The following is an 18957-nucleotide window of genomic DNA, read 5'->3' as shown; positions in this document are numbered from 1 at the left end:
TGGTATGTGCAAATATTATCAGCAATACAGCAAACTTGCAACAGAGATGTCAACAGAAAAAAATCCTAATGACCTTTTTTTTTTTTTTTTTTTAAATTTAAGCAGCTGTTACTAGATTTAAAAACAGCAGACTTACCAGACAGCTTAGAAGAAACTGAAAAGTGTTCCTATCTGAGGTAGCTGGAAAAGTAAATTGTTAATTAACAGCAACTAAAGAAAAATTCAGGCACTGCTGCAGTTCAAAGTGTTTTGTTTTTGTAGGGTTTTGGTGGTTTTGTGGGGTGTTTCTTGTTGTTGTTGCTGTTGTGTTTTGTTTTGTTTTGAAAGGAAGCAGCCAGCACCAGGCTACCCAGTAAAAAAGAGAAGCTGGAAGAGCCAGGAGGATTATGCCCCAAGGTAGGACAAGCCCTGAGCAACAGCAGAGTCTCACAGAGACTGAAAGCATCGCCAGAGCTGGTGTTGGGGTCCAACAACAGTCCCAGACACAGTAAGTGAATAACCAGGTCCAGGCTCTTATAAGCAGCAAAAGGAGAAAGGGTCAGAGACAGGGCTAGAGCACAGGTCCAAAGGGTCCATCCAGAAGACAGGCTCCCTATAGTACAGGTCTGAGGTCCATCCAGGAGGTAGAAGTGGAGACCAGCACTCCTACAAGCATAGTGCAGACAGAACCAGTGGCCCTGGGCTGACGTGAAATGGGCCTGCAGGCAGGGGGAGGGTGAGGTCCCGGGTTAGGCACCTCAAGGATGTTAAGACCCTTTAGAGCCCTCAGGCCCCTGACAATTTTGTGACTTACATGAGTCTTTGCCTGTTTGCCAGTGCTGCTTTTGATTCGTGAAAATCTTGTCCTCACTTGGAAATAAAACATAGGGAAAGCAGAAATTGAGAACTAAACCAGCTGTCCTCTTTCAGGCAAGATTTTTTTCATTTCTCCTCCTGAACCAGGTGTGAAGAATATTCTCTTGGCAGTGTTCCTTGAGGAAGGTTTATAGAAATCAGAGTCAGATCCGTTATATATCTACCAGGTCTCTACACAGAAAGTATGACCAAAGACACTGAACACCTTTTTAACATTTTGTTAGGTAAACAGACAATTTATGGAGGTAGTATCCCCCAAGCAACAGACAACTTTAACCTGAAATTAATGCCACAAAGACCTATTAGATTCTGTAGAAGGAATAATCTATCTTATAAGCATGCAAAAACCAGCAAAACTGACTGGATACGTGAGACATCAGTGTGCATTTGCTCCTGTTGATCATGATCTCTACAGTCTATCACAGACAGAAAAATAATTGGGCAGGGACACTTCTTGTGGACTTTTCCATAGCATAACATTTAGAAATGAATAAATAAAGCAGTATAGCCCTTAACTGCTGTTTATTAAAAACCAAAACCAAAACACATTACTGAGTAATTTACAAGTACCGTATTTGCCAAATACACTATGCACAACACAAAGCTGAAATACTATTCCAGTGGTAAATTATCTTTTATTTTACAAAAAAATAGCTGCCTTGAAAAGAAATCAAATTAACATTCCCTGCTTTTTAATAATTTTTAACTTTTATTTTGGGGAATGAAAAAATCCTTAGCAATACAGATACATGAAATTTCTTCATTATCACTCAGCACAAGCTACAGCAAATGTATCCACAGACACTGAGGCCAATCAGGGGCAATAAATTCAACTTATTTTACATATTGCTGTGAAAAGTTGCCAGCTGCTGCTCGGTTTTCACGGGCCTAGATGGCAGTGTAGTTCTTAGTGTAATTAGTCAATTTGATCTTCTCTGGGAAGATAATGTTAACTGAGAGGTTTTCCCCATTGTTAGACTTCAGAAAAAAGTTCTTTTTCTTGCGTAGGAGATGACTGTATTTGGCATTAGCAAGCCACATTTCACATTTTGAAAAAAATACAATCCCAGTTGTACCCAGGACAACAAGACAGGTAAGCAAGCCCAGTACAACAAAACATATCACCTGGCTTCTACTGAGCAAGGGGTCTGCATTTTGGATTGTTTCTTTCACTGTTATTTTCAGGATTTCTTGCTGATGGGCTGATTTGTGATGAGCTTTCAGGGGTGGCTTGTAATTCTCCATATGCTTTGTCTTTCTATTCACTTCAGAGAGGCTTGTGTTTTTGTTGAGCTCTTTGCAGGTCACACCAACAAATTCTGGTTTACAGATGCATTCAAATCCTCCTTGGGGATGTTCATAGCATGTCCCTCCATTCTCACATGGGCCACTTGCACAGAATATGACACGGCTGCTGCAGAGCTTTCCTGTATAGCCATGTGGACAAAAACAGCTGAAATCCACACCAACATCTGTACATGTTCCTCCATTTTCACAGGGATTGGATTCACAGTCATCTCTATCTATTTCACAGAAGTTGCCAGCAAAAGCAGAAGGGCACAGACAGGAAGCATGTGGTGCAAAACCATTGTCGTCAATGCACGTTCCTCCATTCTGGCAGGGAGAGCTAGAGCAGGTAACAGAGAGACAGAACTTGATTACAGTCGAAGGACAGAAGCTATTAGGAAAAGCTTTCCATAATAAAAAGAGCTGGTTTTCTTTACAAAAGCCAATTCCAAAAGCAAATCCACAGAAGCCAATGAAGTTGAATAAATAATGAGTTTGTTCAACAGCTTTGTCAATACAGATTATAGTATCTTCTGCTGACCCTTTGGTCAGGATTAGTACACAGTATAGAAATTCAACTTGGAAACTGCTGAAGGGATTTTAAATTATTTCAAACATTTATTCAAATTAAGCTTCCCCATGTTTTCATATGCTTAATGCTGTCTAGCTGAGCAACTGTTCAGACAAGACTGAACAAAGACAGTAGTAGCACAGTTTGCTTTCCCACCTGAGCCTGTATACCGTGGTAAAGGAATTATCTGCCTCTTTTTTTCTGCTTCCACAAAAGCTGCTTCATCCTCTTGTATTGTACTTCCCTATAGGTGTTGGCTAGAAAAAATCAGAAGGTTGGAAGCAGGAAAGCAAAAGGTGTGGTTGTCCCTGAACTTTGACTTAGCAACTGCTGATGATAACTTGAAGTGATCATGCAAACAAGGATTTTGACACAATCACTAGCCATTGTGACTACTTTAGACAAAATACAGAACCTATACAGCTGTAACTGTATAGTCCTTGAGTAAATGGGTGGTTATGGCCTGTCTTGGAGAGTCCAACACCCTCTTTTAGCTTAACCAAGTTCCATGGAAAATATGTTTTGGATATGGCAATGTATAGAAGTTTGAACTCTCATGTGTGGCTTGAATTATAGTACTTTCTAGGGAAACAGGAAGAAATTGCCGGAGAATGTAAATAGATTTTTTTTTCCTGATCTTTTCAGAAGTGTAAAAAATTTAAATAAACAGCTAAGGGAAAAAAGCATTCTATTATTTATTACTAACACTGAGTTACATTTGTGTAATTGTAATGTCTTTAAATAAATAATGTAATAATAGTAATCTCTTCCAACAGATTCAGTTACTCTGCATGTTTGGCATTTAATGCATGTTCAGCAAGATGTAGCACATGAAGGACTTGATTGTCTTTGTTAGCAAACTTAATGTTAAGTAATTTTAATCATTAAGTTTTAAGATTATAGAATCCTTTAAAATGGATAGTTAATGTTCTAGGCCTAGTATAAAACTTGATAATAAGTTGCTAGCATTTTAATGGTTAACCTTTATTGTTTGATCTAACTACAAGTAGTAAATTTTACTGTTAAGATACCTTTTGCATTCTAACTTCACCTTCTGTTCCATCTACCTGTTTCTCTACAATTTGACTGTGCTTGTGCCGTCTTCTTTAAGGAGTTAAGACCCCAGCAATATATGCAATAAATCTTGATCTGTGCATATATGTCTTGTCTGCCATCCTGTCCTGTTCAGGGCAAATACTTAGCAATATCACCATTGTTAACATTACCACTGAGGTGGAGGAGAAGTGAGACGTGAATGAGATGTCATCATAAGATGATCATTTGAGTGAGGTGCACTCTCTGGTGGACTGTGAAGTATTAGCAGGCACGGAGTGCTTCTGCTGAGAACAGTCATCCTTTTGAGCGAAAAGCAGATTTGCAGAGCCTGCCACTCATTTTCCAGAAAAAGACACAGCTTTCTAGATAAAAGGAATTGCTGTTTCAAGAATGTTGCTTCATTATGAAAAATTGTTCATGATTTCCCGTCTGGCTCATGACCACTGAGTTCGAACACAGAGTTCTAACACAAAAAAGTAGTTTCAGCAATTTAAAAACATGAGGATTTTAATAAAGTACATGAAACTAATCCATGTTATTTGGTTGATACTGTACCTCACCTGTTCTTTGGGTAGTTAATATATGTCCATGTTGAATTACTGAAATATTTGCTCTACAGGCAAAAGGTGGAGAAAGTAAGCTGTTCATGAAACCAGTTATGCAAGTAGCTTGGATGTCATTCAAGGCACTTGCAAGGAACTTAAATGTCCTCATTATCATTGAAAAGAAATAGGCAAATCAGAATAATTATGCTGAAAGTAAACCCAGATAGAACTGTGCAACTATCCCTCAATAAAAAGCAATGGCAAAAAAATTCCACTGACATAAAGTTGTATGAACAGTAATTCTTGCCAGAGACAGTGAGAGGTGTTAATGTTCCTCTTGTACACAAGAGTGCACAAGTTTTCAGAAGATTTAGTCATAAGGCAGATCTGAATATTTGTAATTAACTATTGCTGAGCAAAAATGCAAGGTCCTGCACCTGGGTCAGGGCACTCCCAAGCACAAATGTAGGCTGCGCGGAGAATGGATTGAAAACAGTCTGGAGGAGAAGGACTTAGGGTGGTAGTCAAGAAGCTCAATGTGAGCTGGCAATGTGTGCTTGCAGCCCAGAAAGCCAACTGTGTCCTGGGCTGCATCAAGGGAAGTGTGGCCAGCAGGTGATTCTTCTCTTTATTCAGCTCTCGTGAGACCCCACCTGGAGTACTGTGTCCAATTCTGGAGCCCCCAACATAAGAAGGACATGGACCTCCTGGAGAGAGTCCAGAGGAGGATCACAAAGATGATCCCAGGGCTGGAGGACCTCTTCTACGAAGATAGGCTGAGATAGTTGGAGTTGTTCAGCCTGGAGAAGAGAAGGCTCCAGGGAGACTTTATAGTGGCCTTCCAGTGTCTGAAGAGGGCCTACAGGAAAGGTGGAGAGGGACTTTTTACAGGGGCTTGTATTGAGAGGACCAGGGGTAATGGATCGAATCTGGAAAAGGGAAGATTTAGGTTAGACATTAGGAGGAAATACCTTAGTGTGAGGATAGTGAGACACTGGAACAGGTTGCTCTGGGAAGTTGTGGAAGCCCCATCTCTGGATGCGTTCAAGGCCAGGTTGGATGGAGCCCTGAGCAACCTGATATAGTGGGAGTTGTCCCTGCCCATGCAGGGAGGTTGGAACTAGGTGATCTTTAAGGTCCCTTCCAAGTCAAACCATTCTATGATTCTATGAAAAAGAGAACCAGAAGGTACTAATATGGAGCTAGAGAGAAGCAAGGCAATCTCCAAAAAGAAAACTGTGATTTTAAGGTGACAGTTTTCAAGCTTGTAACCACCAGAAATGCATTCTGTATGATTATGGGATCAGATCCCTGATGAGCTGGAAGACAGCAGGTACTTCCAGATTTTAAAAAAAACACCAATGCACCTTTTTTCTTCAACTTTTTTCAACTTTGAAAGGTCATCCTTTTTTCTAGCAGTTCTACCAGTGACAATTCTGAAAGTTTATGGCCCACTGCCTCTTGCCTTTTTACAGGGCATCTCTGTGAAGAGTCTGGCTCTGTCTTCTTTTCTTCCATCAAGTATTTATACACATAGGTAAGTCCCCCCAGAGCCTGTTCTTCTCTAGGCTAAATAATCCAGCCCTCTCAGCCTCTCCTTATAGGAGAGCTACTCCTTAATCATCTTCATGATCCTTCAATGGACTCAATCTAGTACGTCCACATCCTTGTACGAAGAAGTCCAAAACTGGGCCCAGCACTCCAGATGGGTCTCACCAGGACTGGGATCAGATCATGTTCTTCAGCCTGCTGGCAATGCAGGCTAATGTCCCACTTCTCTTAAAGCATGGAGAGCCACAGTCTCCCACATCCTATTCTGATGAAAGTGTACTATGGACATACCATTGTATGTGAGTTAAGAAAAATTACAGGCTGGAGGACTAGTGGCTTTTGTGCAAGCAGCTTGTGCATTGCCTATTGTTCTAATTACTGTATATGTTTAGTATATACAGTTATCTCTCAGTATTAGGAAGAACACAGCATGGGAAGCTACTCCCAAGTTTGTTTACTAAAATCGTGAGAAGGCATAAATTGACCACAAAAAATGTGCAAGGTTTCACTTTTAGTACTCAAATGATTCACACAAGCTCATGCTGATGATCTATAAATCTTTACAATAGGAAGAGATGAGATTTGTAAAACTTGAAAAAAGTATCAGCAAATTGCAGAAGTGTGATATATTTTAGCACAGAGATACTTCCACTTAGAAAAGAATTCTGAATGACAGTCAGTAGGAGTGTGGATTTTAAATTCATGTCAGAAATTAATATTTACCCATTAATAATGCAGGGTCCTTTCTTGAGATGGCAGTTTTTTCCTGTAAATCCCTGGGCACACAGACAAATATATCCTCCATCACCAGTCTCTATGCATGTTGAGTTATTGGTGCAGGGCTTTGCAGAACATGGGTGAATATCTGTTTGAAAAAAAAAAACAGGGCTTGATTAATCTAATGAGAAAGTCAATAAGTAGTATATAATTCTACAAACAAAATACAGCTTTAATGGTCCTTCATCCTGCATTTTATCAATTCTGATTTATGCCTCCCTCTGTTAAAATAGAGTTCAGATTGCTCAACAATTGCACACACTTTCATCTTGTGTCTCTCTTCCTAGTTCCCACTTGTAAAATACATTTGAATTGTTCCAGTCTATAAATAACTAATATTATCCATAAAATATTAGTAGGCAAGAAAGAACTATGCAGGCTAGTCATCCTTTCACAACCTTGGCTTCTCCACAAGCAGAATTCTGATGAAGCAATCAGGAACTGGGAATTCTCCCCACTCCCTGCCTGAGAGTCTATCATTATGTGCTTATGAACAAACATTTCATAATAACAGAGATCAGCAAGTTACAGAAATCTCTCAATATTCCATCTCTTGGCTGGGCTGCATCCAACCTTTACATAACTGCACCAGAAGAGAGAACTGTATGATGTCTGGACCCAAAGTCACACATCTCATTATCTTCACAATTTCTCTGCAGAGCTACTTCCCACTCAAATGATTACTGATTTTTTTTAATAATTAAAAATAAATAAATAAACAAGTGCATATTTTAGCCAACAAATGGAGCAGCTGTAGAGAAATGCTGACTGCAGATTATCTGGTGCCTCACATACACATGTGCACACATATACTTTGTAAGGAGATGAAAAGGGATTTAAGGGCATTTATATTTTACTTCCCACAACATAACAAGGTTAGATGATAACACGAGGTACTGCAAAATTTTAACCATAGCAAAATATTTCAACCACCTTAGCTTTTAAATATAATCTTCTCTGGGTAAGAGTCTCTATTTTCTAAGGTGTTAGCCTATTAGCATTGCAAGACAACCACTTTGAATGGACTTTGACTATAAACTCCACATTCACAAGGACCAAAATAACCTTGAGTGCTTTTTGGAGTGCTGTTTTTTGCCACCTATTTTCACAGGCTTTAAAGGCAGCTAGTAAAGTGGGAACTCTGACACAGAAGCAGGGAACTCTCTGAAAGGTATATGGGTGTGTGTTTTTGTATGTGTGTGTATATATATATATATGCACATATACACATACATTACTGTAACTAATTTGTGCCAAGGATTTAATTTCAAAACACAACTTAAAAGCTTATTGGAAGTTATCCTTTTAAAACATAAATAAATAGCCCCAAATAGTCCATTTTCTCTATTTTGTCTACTTTATCTCTCAAATGGTCAGCAACTAAGTGATAACTGAGTGTGAGATGAAAATTCAAAAACAGGATGATACATTTACACATGTATTCTGAATGGCCACAGTCATATTACTGATAATTAGTATTTGTGTAAAACTAAGTTGTCAGGCTGCAGTACCTGAAGCAATCACTTCTTATGAGGAAGGCACCCTCAGTAGTAGTCTATGACCCAGCAGAATCTCTAGACCCTGTCTCATGCATGCCTGGCACAGGCATTAGAGGCTCCACCTGTCCTCTCTTTGGTGACAGTTTACCAAAAGATGCCCTTGACAAAGCAGTCAAGTGACGTAGCGCAGTATACTCCAAACTCACACTACATGTTGGGTTTTTAGCCAAATTAAGTCCGAGGTCCATGTGGGAAGTCAGGGACACGCTAACATGACTCTGCAGGCACAGTCAGAGATGACAATTTGATAGAGATGACTGATCTGATTTGGCAAGATGGATCATATGCTTCGACTGGTCTGTCATTTTTTCTCAGAAATAAATTGCCAAAACTGGTTTTGCCTTCGATACATTCAGTGTTTGATGTGGTACCTGCTCCTGTACATTGCCGAAGGGCAGAGGGAAACCCTGTGCTGTGCAGCCTGGTACCACATTTTTATATATATGATTTCAAGGCTTTGCTTTCCAGAGGATGAGAAGATGCCATGGCATTCACTTAGGCAGACTGGTGCACTCCACTGCAAAAAGTTTAACCTGGTGGTTTGTATTTCCCTATTTAAAAGACAGGTATGTATATATGCCAGTGGTCACCAAAAGAGCAGGAACCTTCAAAAGGTTTCCTTTTTCCTAAACTAATCAAGTTTCATTTAGCAGTACCTGTTATTGAAAGACTTTCAATATAACATGTCCCTGCAGATGAAAAGATTATTTCCTTTTGGCTGAATGTTCTTGGCAGCTCTTCTCAGGGATCTAGATTCAAATTGGCAAAGAAGACTCTGAGATAACTCTGACTGTTCACAGAAATAGTAGTTTCTGAACCTAAGCAAAGGATACCTTTTGTATTATCGAACTACATTAATGAATATGTATTTAAATAATATTTTCCCATAAAAATATGGGTACAATTTCCAAAACATTGTTTTGTGTCCTAGGTACCAATTGCAAGACTCAGAAATGTAAAGACATTTAAGCACCTAGAAGTTCAGCTGAACAATTCCTATGGCTTTTAAAAGTATACCCACCTTGAAAAAATTAATATTATCTTATAGGAATCTTTAGGTATGAAGATGGTACCTTTAACAATCCCGTCATTGGCAAGCAACAGAAGTGAGCCTGCTAAGGCGGCAGTGGGAGGTCATTCTATCTAGTTTTAGAAATCTATAATGGTAAATCCCAGATAACAGAGGGACCCATTCTTCCTCACTAACTGTAGTGAGAATCTAAGTGCTGTCTCAGGTACAAACAATCTGTGAGAGGCATTCAGAACATCTCCGAGAGTTATAGTCACATCTGCACTGCTGCTGCCACAGCTCCTGCAAACATACCAGGACTATCTTTAAACTCAGAAGTCAGGCTATGCTTATGTGTGCAGTTGGTGAGTACAGGCTGCAAAACCTTGTAAGAAGCTAAATGGGTACACCTTGCACCAAGCTCCATGCCACTGCAAGGATATGAACTACCTGAATTCTTCTGAGTCTTCTAGTCATCTTAAAAATTTTACCCAGTTCAAACTGTGTAATCACAAATTTCTGTTTTGGGTAGGCATGGGCAGAACATAGGCAGGTTCTATAAATTCTCACCTGTACAACAACAAAAATCTGAAAGACATTTAAAAGAGAATGACGGCCTGGACACCTGCTCTCTTCCAGCTGCAGCTACATGGGCTGAACAAGCACATGCTCCTGGATGCTCACGCAGCTTCTGTCTCCTCTGATCTCTTTGGCTGAACATTTGCCTGTGTCAGCTGAAATAAACCAGCTCAGCAAAGGCCAATTCTTCAGCTTGCTTATCCTAAGCTGGCTCATTCTGACTGGCAGCGGGTGAGAGAGTGCACACAAGTGCTTATCCCTCAGACCTGAGGGGAGAGTGGCAGCCTGTTCAAGCAGATCTTTTTCCTTTGTTACAGTAATGCTGCTCCCCTGAACCACCACTGGGTTAAGCAAAGGAAGACATAGCCCATTTTCATTTTCAAGAAGTACTAAAAAATTAGCATATATATAGATAGAGATATAAATTGTTCTAGGTAAATATTTCTAATTATTTAATATATACAACTTGTATTTTTAGAGAAAGGGCTTATGTGACAATAAGGGAGCAGTTATTTGTTGGCCTTGACCACAATAACCTATGTTTAAAATTGATTGGTGAGTTTATGATTTGCTCCCATGTATGCCCAGTTACAAAAGATGCTGCATGCTTCTGCTTAAATTATCATAGAAGTTCCAGGTTTATGTGCCACTGCCCAGAATCCCCTTATTACCTGGCACTAACAGTCAAATCTTTACTTTAATTCTCTAGAAGGACTTTTGCATGTGCCCAGCACCAGGTGGGGCTGTTTCACCTTACTTGCTCACGGATAAGAAAAGGATGTGCAAACCTATGTCACAGAGGCTGCCAACCCAGCCCTCCTCACAAATGCACTGCCAGGGTTTGGCACAGCTGCCGTGCAAACATCCAGGGAAAGGAACACACTGATTACAAAGAGCACCCTGCCAACCAGGTTGACACCTGAAAAGATAAAAGACAAGATAGAGGCATAGTTTATTTTTAACAAACATCATTACAAGGATGTTCTCCTGTTCTAGGCACAATAAATAAACTTTCAGATACAAAATTGGACCATGCAGCACATTTAAACAAAAAGATGCTTCAGGGATACCTGAAGTCGTTTATATGAAGATAACAATTCATTCATTGAGGAAAAAAAAAAAAAGAAAAAGCTTTTTGATCTATTCTTACTGGGAAAAGTAGGCTTAAAAGGCACCTAGATGTCTATCCTCTATGATTCTAGTTACTGTATCCTAACAGTGCTGTTTCATTACAGTTCCAAATATTTGGCAACAAACCAGCAAATAATTTCAGCTTCTGTCTATATTACCAGGACTATGAATTATTGAAGCCATCCATTCCTGTGCTAATGGCCCTGTCTGACAGATATCTTTTTACCTGCATTCATTGGGAAATTCACAAAATCCATTCTCTGGGTGGCAGCCAGTTTTACAGTTCACTCCTGGAAGAAGAGATTTAAAATATCAAACCAGAATAACCAGCACTGAGGAAAAAAAAATATCGTATCCTGTCCTATACACATCAGGGATGTTTTAAAAGAACCCAGACTGTATAATGTTCTGACTTTTTTCTTCAAATACATATTTTTGCAACATAATATTTAAAATTAATTTAATCCAGAGCATGTTACAGAATGTTCCTACAGGATAAATGAAATGACACATAGAATTAACAGCAAAAGAGCATAAAGTCACTTTAGCATAGACAAAGTGTATGTAATATCACTATACACGCCTTAAAAGGAAAATTTCTGAACAGATTTATGTGTGCCATTCTGCAACATACCACTCCAAATGCATGGTTTCAGAACAACTTGAAACACAGAAGAATCTTCAGTCAGAAAAGAAATTCAATTGCAGTAAAAGTGTTGAATTAATTTCAACCCCACGTCGGATGAAAAAAATAAATAAATTAAAATAATCATTTTCATTAAACCATGAATGAATAACCAAGTTAAGAAGAGGTCTCAGTCCCATTTTTTGTTTGCTTCAAGTATTCGCATCAAGCTCCTCTGGGACACCCCATTAGCCGCTGCCATCCCACGCAAATGGCACGAGAAACGCGCTCCATCGGATGCCAAGGAAAAGCTTCCCGAAGACCCTCGGCCGGAGCGAGCGCCAGGGCCCTCGGGGGACTTGCAGGAGGGCTCCTGTCACCCCCTTCCTCCCGGCCCCGCCAAACTCCGAAAACTTTCCCGACTCGCTTCCCCTCCCCGCGCCGCCGCCCGCGGCCACCGCCAGCCCGGCTGCTGCTCGCCCCCTTCCCCGCCGCCGGCGTTACCTGGGGCTGCAGGGAGGACGAGGGGCAGCAGGCAGCAGCAGCAGCCGATGAGCCCGGCAGCGCGCAGCCCCATGGCCGGCGCCGCTCCGCGCTGCTCCGCGGGGAGCTCAGCGGAGAGCGGCTGCCGGGAAGGCGGCGGGTGGCACCCCCCGCACCCGGCCCGCAGCGCCGCCGGGCTCCGGCGCGACGGGGCGGGAGGAAGGAGGGACGGGAGGAAGGCAGGGAGGGGAGGGAGGGCTGCCCGCCTCCTCCCCCGAGCAGGGGACCTGCCCAAGGGGAACCTGCCCACCGGGCGAGGCAGCTCCTGCCTGCTGCTGCCGCTCCGAGCCCGCTCTTCGGCGCGGGGCGCACCTTGCGCACCCCGGCTTGTGCGGCCGCGGGCGAGGGGCGGAAAGCTGGGAGTGCGCGAGAGAAAGGAGGTCTTGGGTGGGGGGCAGAGGAGGTGTGTGTGTGTGTGTGTGTGTGTGTGTGTGTGTGTGTTGTGTGTGTTAAGAACGCCTCTTGTCTCCTTCTAACTTACTCGGCTGTCCACAAAGAGCTAATGTGAGGCTTGTCTTCAGATGTCTGAAGACTTCTCTCCTTAGTTATTCACATCAGAGCTCCAACATTTTCAGGAAAGACCCCAGCAAAAGCAAGAAAGGTAAAATCTTTTATGTTTCTAAGGCAAGAGAGTTAAGAATACCCCAGCATCAAAACACCTCAAACTCTACCTTTAGTACTCCTATGCACAGAACACATACAGAAGCAGCATTACTTTCACCACAAGGCAATTTAAAGTCTGCATTTTGTTCTGTGACTGTTTCATCCTCTTTTCTGTCTTTTTCTTCTTTCTTTGAGCTCTCCCTTATGGAAACAAACTGGTTATTTCTTATTTTTTGTAGTCTTTCCTGTTATTTTTTTCCTTCTTTTAAAGGAGTTATGCCTGGTTTTTAGGATCCCTGAGGGACCTGTTTCCCTCTTGCTGATGTGTTGCTATCTTCTCCCAGACCTCATTTACCAATTTGTCTGCACTCATGTGAAGCAGCTAGAGATTGCTATAATGTGGTGAGAAAACAGTACAACCATCTGCTTTTCCTCTACAATGACAATGGACTAATTCAAGATTACCTGCCTGAAAATACACACATTGGAAAGCACACATTACCTCCAGACAGCACATTTACTAGTACTTGAAGGTAATTAGGTCACTTAGGTTGAAAAAGTTTGCTTTTACTAATATTGGCTTTTAGTTGTAACCAAGAATGGGGGAAGTGAAGGACAAGAAAAGGAAGAGCAAAGAAAGAGGGGTTGGTTAAGACAACATTTAAAGAATAAGGTGCGAGAGACTGACATTCTTCAAAGCTCTCCAAAAGTTTTGGTATCTGAGATAAGCTGTGCCTATCTGACTCTACAGGCACAAATTGCCTCCATGCTGTTTCTGCTTGTCTTGCTTTCCTTTTGCTTCTGAAACATTGATTACTCTTTTGAAAAGGTTACTTTGCTGTCACAGCTTTCACTGTAGCTCTCCAGACCAAGCCTTGCTGGGGTACGGTGCATGACACTCTAGAGAAGTGAAAATGTGGAGTGCTAATGATGACCTCTTAATTCTTTACTCTGCCCTTCTGTGAACCTCTGCTTTTCTAGGATAAATACCAGCAGCTCTTTGTTAATCTGTTCACTTTGCTTTTATTTTTTCTTAGTTGTTTATACATCAGTCCAAGGTTCCTTATTTATCCCTTAGGCCATAAGTTCTCTGCTTGGTGATGAGGAAACCTATTTATGTTAGACCTTTGTTTGTATATTTTGACCAAGAGATAACCTGGGTAGGTAAAAAGCTTACAAATATTCAGTGATTTCAGTGATAGTCCTACAGTAGCTTGACCAACTGATCAACAGAGGGCTTTAATCTTTCTGCTTTCAATCCTACAAATGTCTCCTTGTATTCTTTTTTCTTTTTCTTCAGAAGAGTAGAGAATTTGTAGAATTCATAGGTTTTATCTGTACACTCATCACTGCAAAATTATATTCTCTAATTTGCATTGCAAATAATATTCTGACACATAATGATTTCTATTTTCTGAGTTAACTACTGAATATCAGCAGTATTGTCCAAAACTGACATATCATGAAAAAGTCATTAGGAAAATCTTGTTTCCACAAGCCTTTATATGATATGTTACAATTTTCCCATCTCTTCTTACTTCAAGAGTGATCTAAACAAAACCTGTTTATTTGAGTTCTGGGAGGTCAAACTCCCTCTTGTTTGAGTGGAATCTATCCAACATAACCAGAATCTGTTGAAACAGAATTTTCCCAGATACTAATAAAAAAATAATTGCAAAACAGAAACCCCAGCATTCTGTAAATTCACACGAATTCTGTTCTCTCCCTTCCTTCCACCTGAGGAAACCAAACTAGAAATTGTTTTTGCTTAACTTGTTTGCTACCAAAACCCCTCTGATCCAAATCTCCATAGTCTCCACAATAGTCTAATAGGTTTTTGTTGTTGTTGTTTGTTTTGTTTTGGTTTTTTTTGGTGGGTTTTTGTGTGTGTGTGTGTGTGTGTTTGGTTTTTTTTGGTCAACAATTGCACTCATTTCTTCACCTAAAAATACTTAAATGGCAAGTACCTGAGGAGTGTTGGTTTGTCTAGCTAGCTCCCAACAGCCATTCTTGAGAAAAAAATAATGGAAACCTTAGGACCTTGGGAGATTTGCTTTGGAGCTTGTTACAGGAATTGGAGGCATCAGGTCACCAAAGACACTGACTGCAACATCTGAGTCCAGAAAAAAAGTTTTAATGTATTGTCCAGCAACTGAGGTAAGAAAATTGCAACAACTCTGCATTCTTAGTTGCAAATAATTAACATGTTCAAAGACTGAGCAACTGAAAAAAGCAGAGAGTTTAAGCTTGGTAAGGACTTCCTCTTGTACACTGAATGTAGAAACTGAGTGCTTCAACCTTCTGGTCAGCAGCTGTGCAAAGTGTGAAAATCCAGAAGCAGCAAGGACACCCTGAAGTTCTGTCCTGGCTATGAGTCTTGTACTCCCAAGTGCCTGTTTGCCTACTAATGTAACACCTCTTGACAGGAGAGAAGTTCAAATCAAATTCTTATTTAATTGTTGCAAGAATGTAGAGATGTAGAATCTGTATCAGCCTCAAGAAACACAAAGCAAGTCATCAATATACAGCTCCTAAAGGTCACTGCAAACTCCTGGTAGCTAAAATCTGAGGCTAAGAGTGGAGTTACATAGAAACCATATGTGAGATCACACATGAGATGGAGACATGACATAATAATTTGGGCTATCCTTATACATATTGTAAAGAGAAAGAAAAAAATTACAGGTTACAGGGCAGTGCCATCTCCCTGGCAATACAGCAATACTTTGTGAATGAGAGTATCAGAAATTCAAACATTATCAGTGGTGGGGTTTATCCTGTATCCCTTGAAGGGATCTCATCAGCCATGAATTTATACAGGTACAAAGTTTTAGGTTCTATCATCTGTACTGTACTCTGAGTAATGTCCATTACAATGAAGCTCAGCAGACACAGCTGGAGCCTTTAGGAACTCTTTTAAGTTCTCCATGTTAGGCTTTTCCATCCTAATGTGTTACTGGAGAAGATGGGCTGAGTCAGCCTAAAAGCTTGTTGGAATTGAGCAGGGCATCCTCTCTCTCCTTTTCTCCTCACCTCTTTGTCTTGTCCCAGCTGCACAGTTGAGTTTCTCCCCTCATGCCAGCTTTACTTCTGTTATCTCTGGCTCTTCAGTGAGCTGATTCAGTACACTGTGCTGGCAGATGACTTGGAAGAAAAACATGAAATTATTTCTGCTACCATCATACCCATTTCAAGAACATGTTTCTGCCCTCACAAAAGGCAACAGGTGAATGTCTGTAGACTTCAGTGAGGAGTCAGGCATCTCATCTGGCACCTTCTGTATCAGGGCACATAAATCAGAAAGTTTGTCTGCACAGAACAGATTTCACCACACACAGAGATAGCAGCTATCAACAGTTAGCTAGAGATTGCCAAAATATCTTTTTTATCATGGTAAATTGTTCCCATTGGAATAGCAGCCAGAATGTGTAGAGCTAAAATATACAGCAATAATTTGCAGGAGTTAAAGCTAAACCTATTCCTATAGCACTGAAAATCCTCATAACCTCCCTCTCTCACTATTGACAAAGCATTAGTTCCTGCTATCCATCACCCAATTACTACAGCATAGAGAATTCTGCCAGCTGTTTTAGAAAATACATTACATGAAATCTTAGCTGCTCTGAAGGCTGAGGGAAAACTTTCATCACTCGGGCAGCTTTCCACTGACTGTAACAATCTTAATTTAAAAATGAATGAATTTTCCCCCTTTTTTCAGACAAAGACAGACAAAGGTTTTGCCATTCCTGAGATCATAGTCTAGTGCATCTTTGATAGTGTAAAGAAAAAGCCCTAAATGTAGAAATTTGAAATATTCAGTAAGATTTTACATTCAAACATATTCCACTGACAGATGCATGCACCTAGCAATTAAAGTACAGGATCAAAAAATTACTGTCTAAAAACCAAATCAGGACAAAACCAAAAAGCCTTATTCTTCTAGTGGATTTTCCCCACATCCTGCTATTCACAGCACAAAATAGGAGAAACTGGAGGAGAAATACATGCAGCATAAGCATACAGTAAAATGAAATATATTCAGGAAATATGATTCTGTCACTAATGCAAACAAAAATTAGATCCTACTGAAGATGTTACAAAATGAATACTCATGTGTTTCAAGAAATCTAAACAAAAATGTTTTTCAAAGACCTGGGAGGACAGTACTGAGCTGTCTGTACTTGAAAGTATACAATGATGTAGATACATTCATTGAAAGGCCATGTGAGAATTGTGGAAGGACTTTTATAGTCTAAAGAGAGAGAAATGCTAAAACACACATCCATCATAATCTGAAATAACAGAAAGAAAGAACTGTGAAAATTTGTAGTGGGCAGAAATAATGGCCAGAACTTTAGCTGAAAGAAAGATGGATTTATCCTGGACATTTAGACATTTTCTCTAACACCAAGTTTGATCAGACAGTATGACAGTTTGCCACCAGAGTAGAGGCCGAGTAATTAGATGTTTGAAGGAAAGGTTAAATACACGTATGGGAAGACTAATATAAACCCATCATTTCTTGAAGCAGGTGTTTGTATTAGATTATCTAAGATGTCCCTTTCAAAGCCATCGTTTAAGGTCCTGCAATATCTTTTAGTCAGGAAAATGTTCCTTTCCAAATTTATGTTAAAAAACTTGAATCCAAGGATTTTTTAAAAGGTGCTCTACAGTCTGTCAGGTGTTAATAATAGCCAGGAAGTTCATATCATAATATATTCAACATATCCAACATGCTTTACCCACTTGGACATGAAGATGATGTTTGGTTTGCAATTCATACCACTTTATTATGTTGCATTTTCCTGCAGTGTGAAAGATTTGCTGCAGTGAATATGCACCTAGAGTCTTAATAGTCAGCCAGTAAACTGAATACTTTTGTTACCATGTTAGTGATATTACATTTTAAAATATATTTTTATGTACTTTCCTAAGCCTAGCAATTTTACTTCCTGTATGAAACATAGCTAGATCTGACACTTCATTTCAGGGCAGGGGCTGCCTGTGTGTACACTGGAGAGAAAACAAGAGAGAAAGAAACAGTTTCTCTATTAAGACACCATGTTCTTTTGGTTTTCTGAATAATAAATTATTCTGTCCTCCGACTGGAAGGGATATTTACAAAGAAAAATGGTCAGTTTGCTTTGAGGTAGATATATATAAAAATGAACAGCTTAGTTTTAACCACATGAAGTTTGAAATGACAGTGAGCTGTTGAAGGTTACGTCTGGGAAAAGGGAAACTCAACAGTGAACAACTATTCAAGTTTTTGGGAAAATAGTTCACGTATAGATAATCCAGATATGGAAGGCATTGCTGTGTATTTCTGACTGTGTGTAGAATCTACTGACATATGATTTTTTATAATACATCTCTCTATATATGGTATTTATATATGGATAGTGAACTGGAAAATAGATACAGGGAAGTATATAATAGAATAAATAAATGCATCAAGGAATCTTTCTTAAAATATCATTATCAGTACAAAATAGAGGTACTCTGACAATTTACAAAACTTTACACTCTGAAGGCTCTAGTGTCTTCTGATACAAATAGTTTAAACCTGAACTCTGATCCTTAGCAGTTCCTGCTGTTTTTAAAGATTTGAACTTGCCATGATGCAGGCTTTAGGTGTTCACAGCAGCTGATGGAGAATTTCATGTTTGGCAAAAAATAAATTAAAAACAATCCATATGCTTTTCTGGACTCATTACTTCTGTCAGAAGTCTAGCTGCTCTTCAATCTTTGATTTTGTCACAATCTCAGCTGGATTTTCTCGCTCACTACAGAAGCAAGCTGTTATTTTCACTCTTAGTGCTTTCTCTGGTTTTGTGCCATTTTGAAGGAAAGGTGCTGCAGTTATTTCTGTTGCATACACATCCACATATGGGTATTTATTGACTGCTGTTTCCCATCACATTCAAAAAGTTTTTGATGTTTTTACTTTACTTATTGACAAAGAAACCAGAACTTTCCTCTACTCACTTTGTGTTGTTTCTTCAATTCTGTTTCTTTATATACCTCTACTAATACAAAAAATCAGGTTAACTTAACCCTGTCATAGTCCCGTCACTTTTTTTTTTTTGTTCCCTCCTCTTGGATTATAAACATTGTTATTCTTTACAGTTTTTTCCTTTTCCATACTAATTAGTTTCTCCGCTGCCCTTTTTTTTTACCAAAACAAAGTTCTGTTTGCATTATTATGTTTGCTTTGCATTTTGCCTAGGCCTATTTAATCTATTTTGTTGCAGGATATTATATAA

At 39.8% G+C, this 18957-nt stretch overlaps 1 protein-coding gene across 1 annotated transcript; it reads right to left on the bottom strand.

Moving 5' to 3' along the window:
- Nucleotides 1-1364: 1364 nt before the first annotated feature.
- On the bottom strand, nt 1365-12180 carry DLK1 (delta like non-canonical Notch ligand 1). The gene is made up of 5 exons (XM_051622586.1): nt 12050-12180; nt 11147-11210; nt 10578-10708; nt 6589-6730; nt 1365-2482 (listed from the first exon to the last, which is right to left on the bottom strand). Exons 1-5 carry the CDS (start codon nt 12120-12122, stop codon nt 1744-1746), a joined length of 1149 nt encoding a protein of 382 aa, XP_051478546.1. The 5' UTR covers nt 12123-12180; the 3' UTR covers nt 1365-1743.
- Between the last annotated feature and the right edge of the window lie 6777 nt (nt 12181-18957).

Source organism: Apus apus, chromosome 5 (assembly GCF_020740795.1).
Source record: "Apus apus isolate bApuApu2 chromosome 5, bApuApu2.pri.cur, whole genome shotgun sequence".
In the NCBI taxonomy this organism is placed as follows: Eukaryota; Metazoa; Chordata; class Aves; order Apodiformes; family Apodidae; genus Apus; species Apus apus.
This window is presented reverse-complemented; position numbering and strand designations above follow the sequence as displayed.

What these genes read in the sequence shown, in the direction of transcription:
- DLK1 (XM_051622586.1), bottom strand. Translation starts at nt 12,122, where the DNA reads ATGGGGCTGCGCGCTGCCGGGCTCATCGGCTGCTGCTGCTGCCTGCTG. An exon ending in CGTCCTCCCTGCAGCCCCAG is followed by an intron (nt 11,211 to 12,049) that starts GTAACGCCGGCG and finishes CTCTTCTTCCAG; the next exon opens with GAGTGAACTGTAAAACTGGC. An exon ending in TGGCAGCCTCTGTGACATAG is followed by an intron (nt 6,731 to 10,577) that starts GTTTGCACATCC and finishes TTTTTCAAACAG; the next exon opens with ATATTCACCCATGTTCTGCA.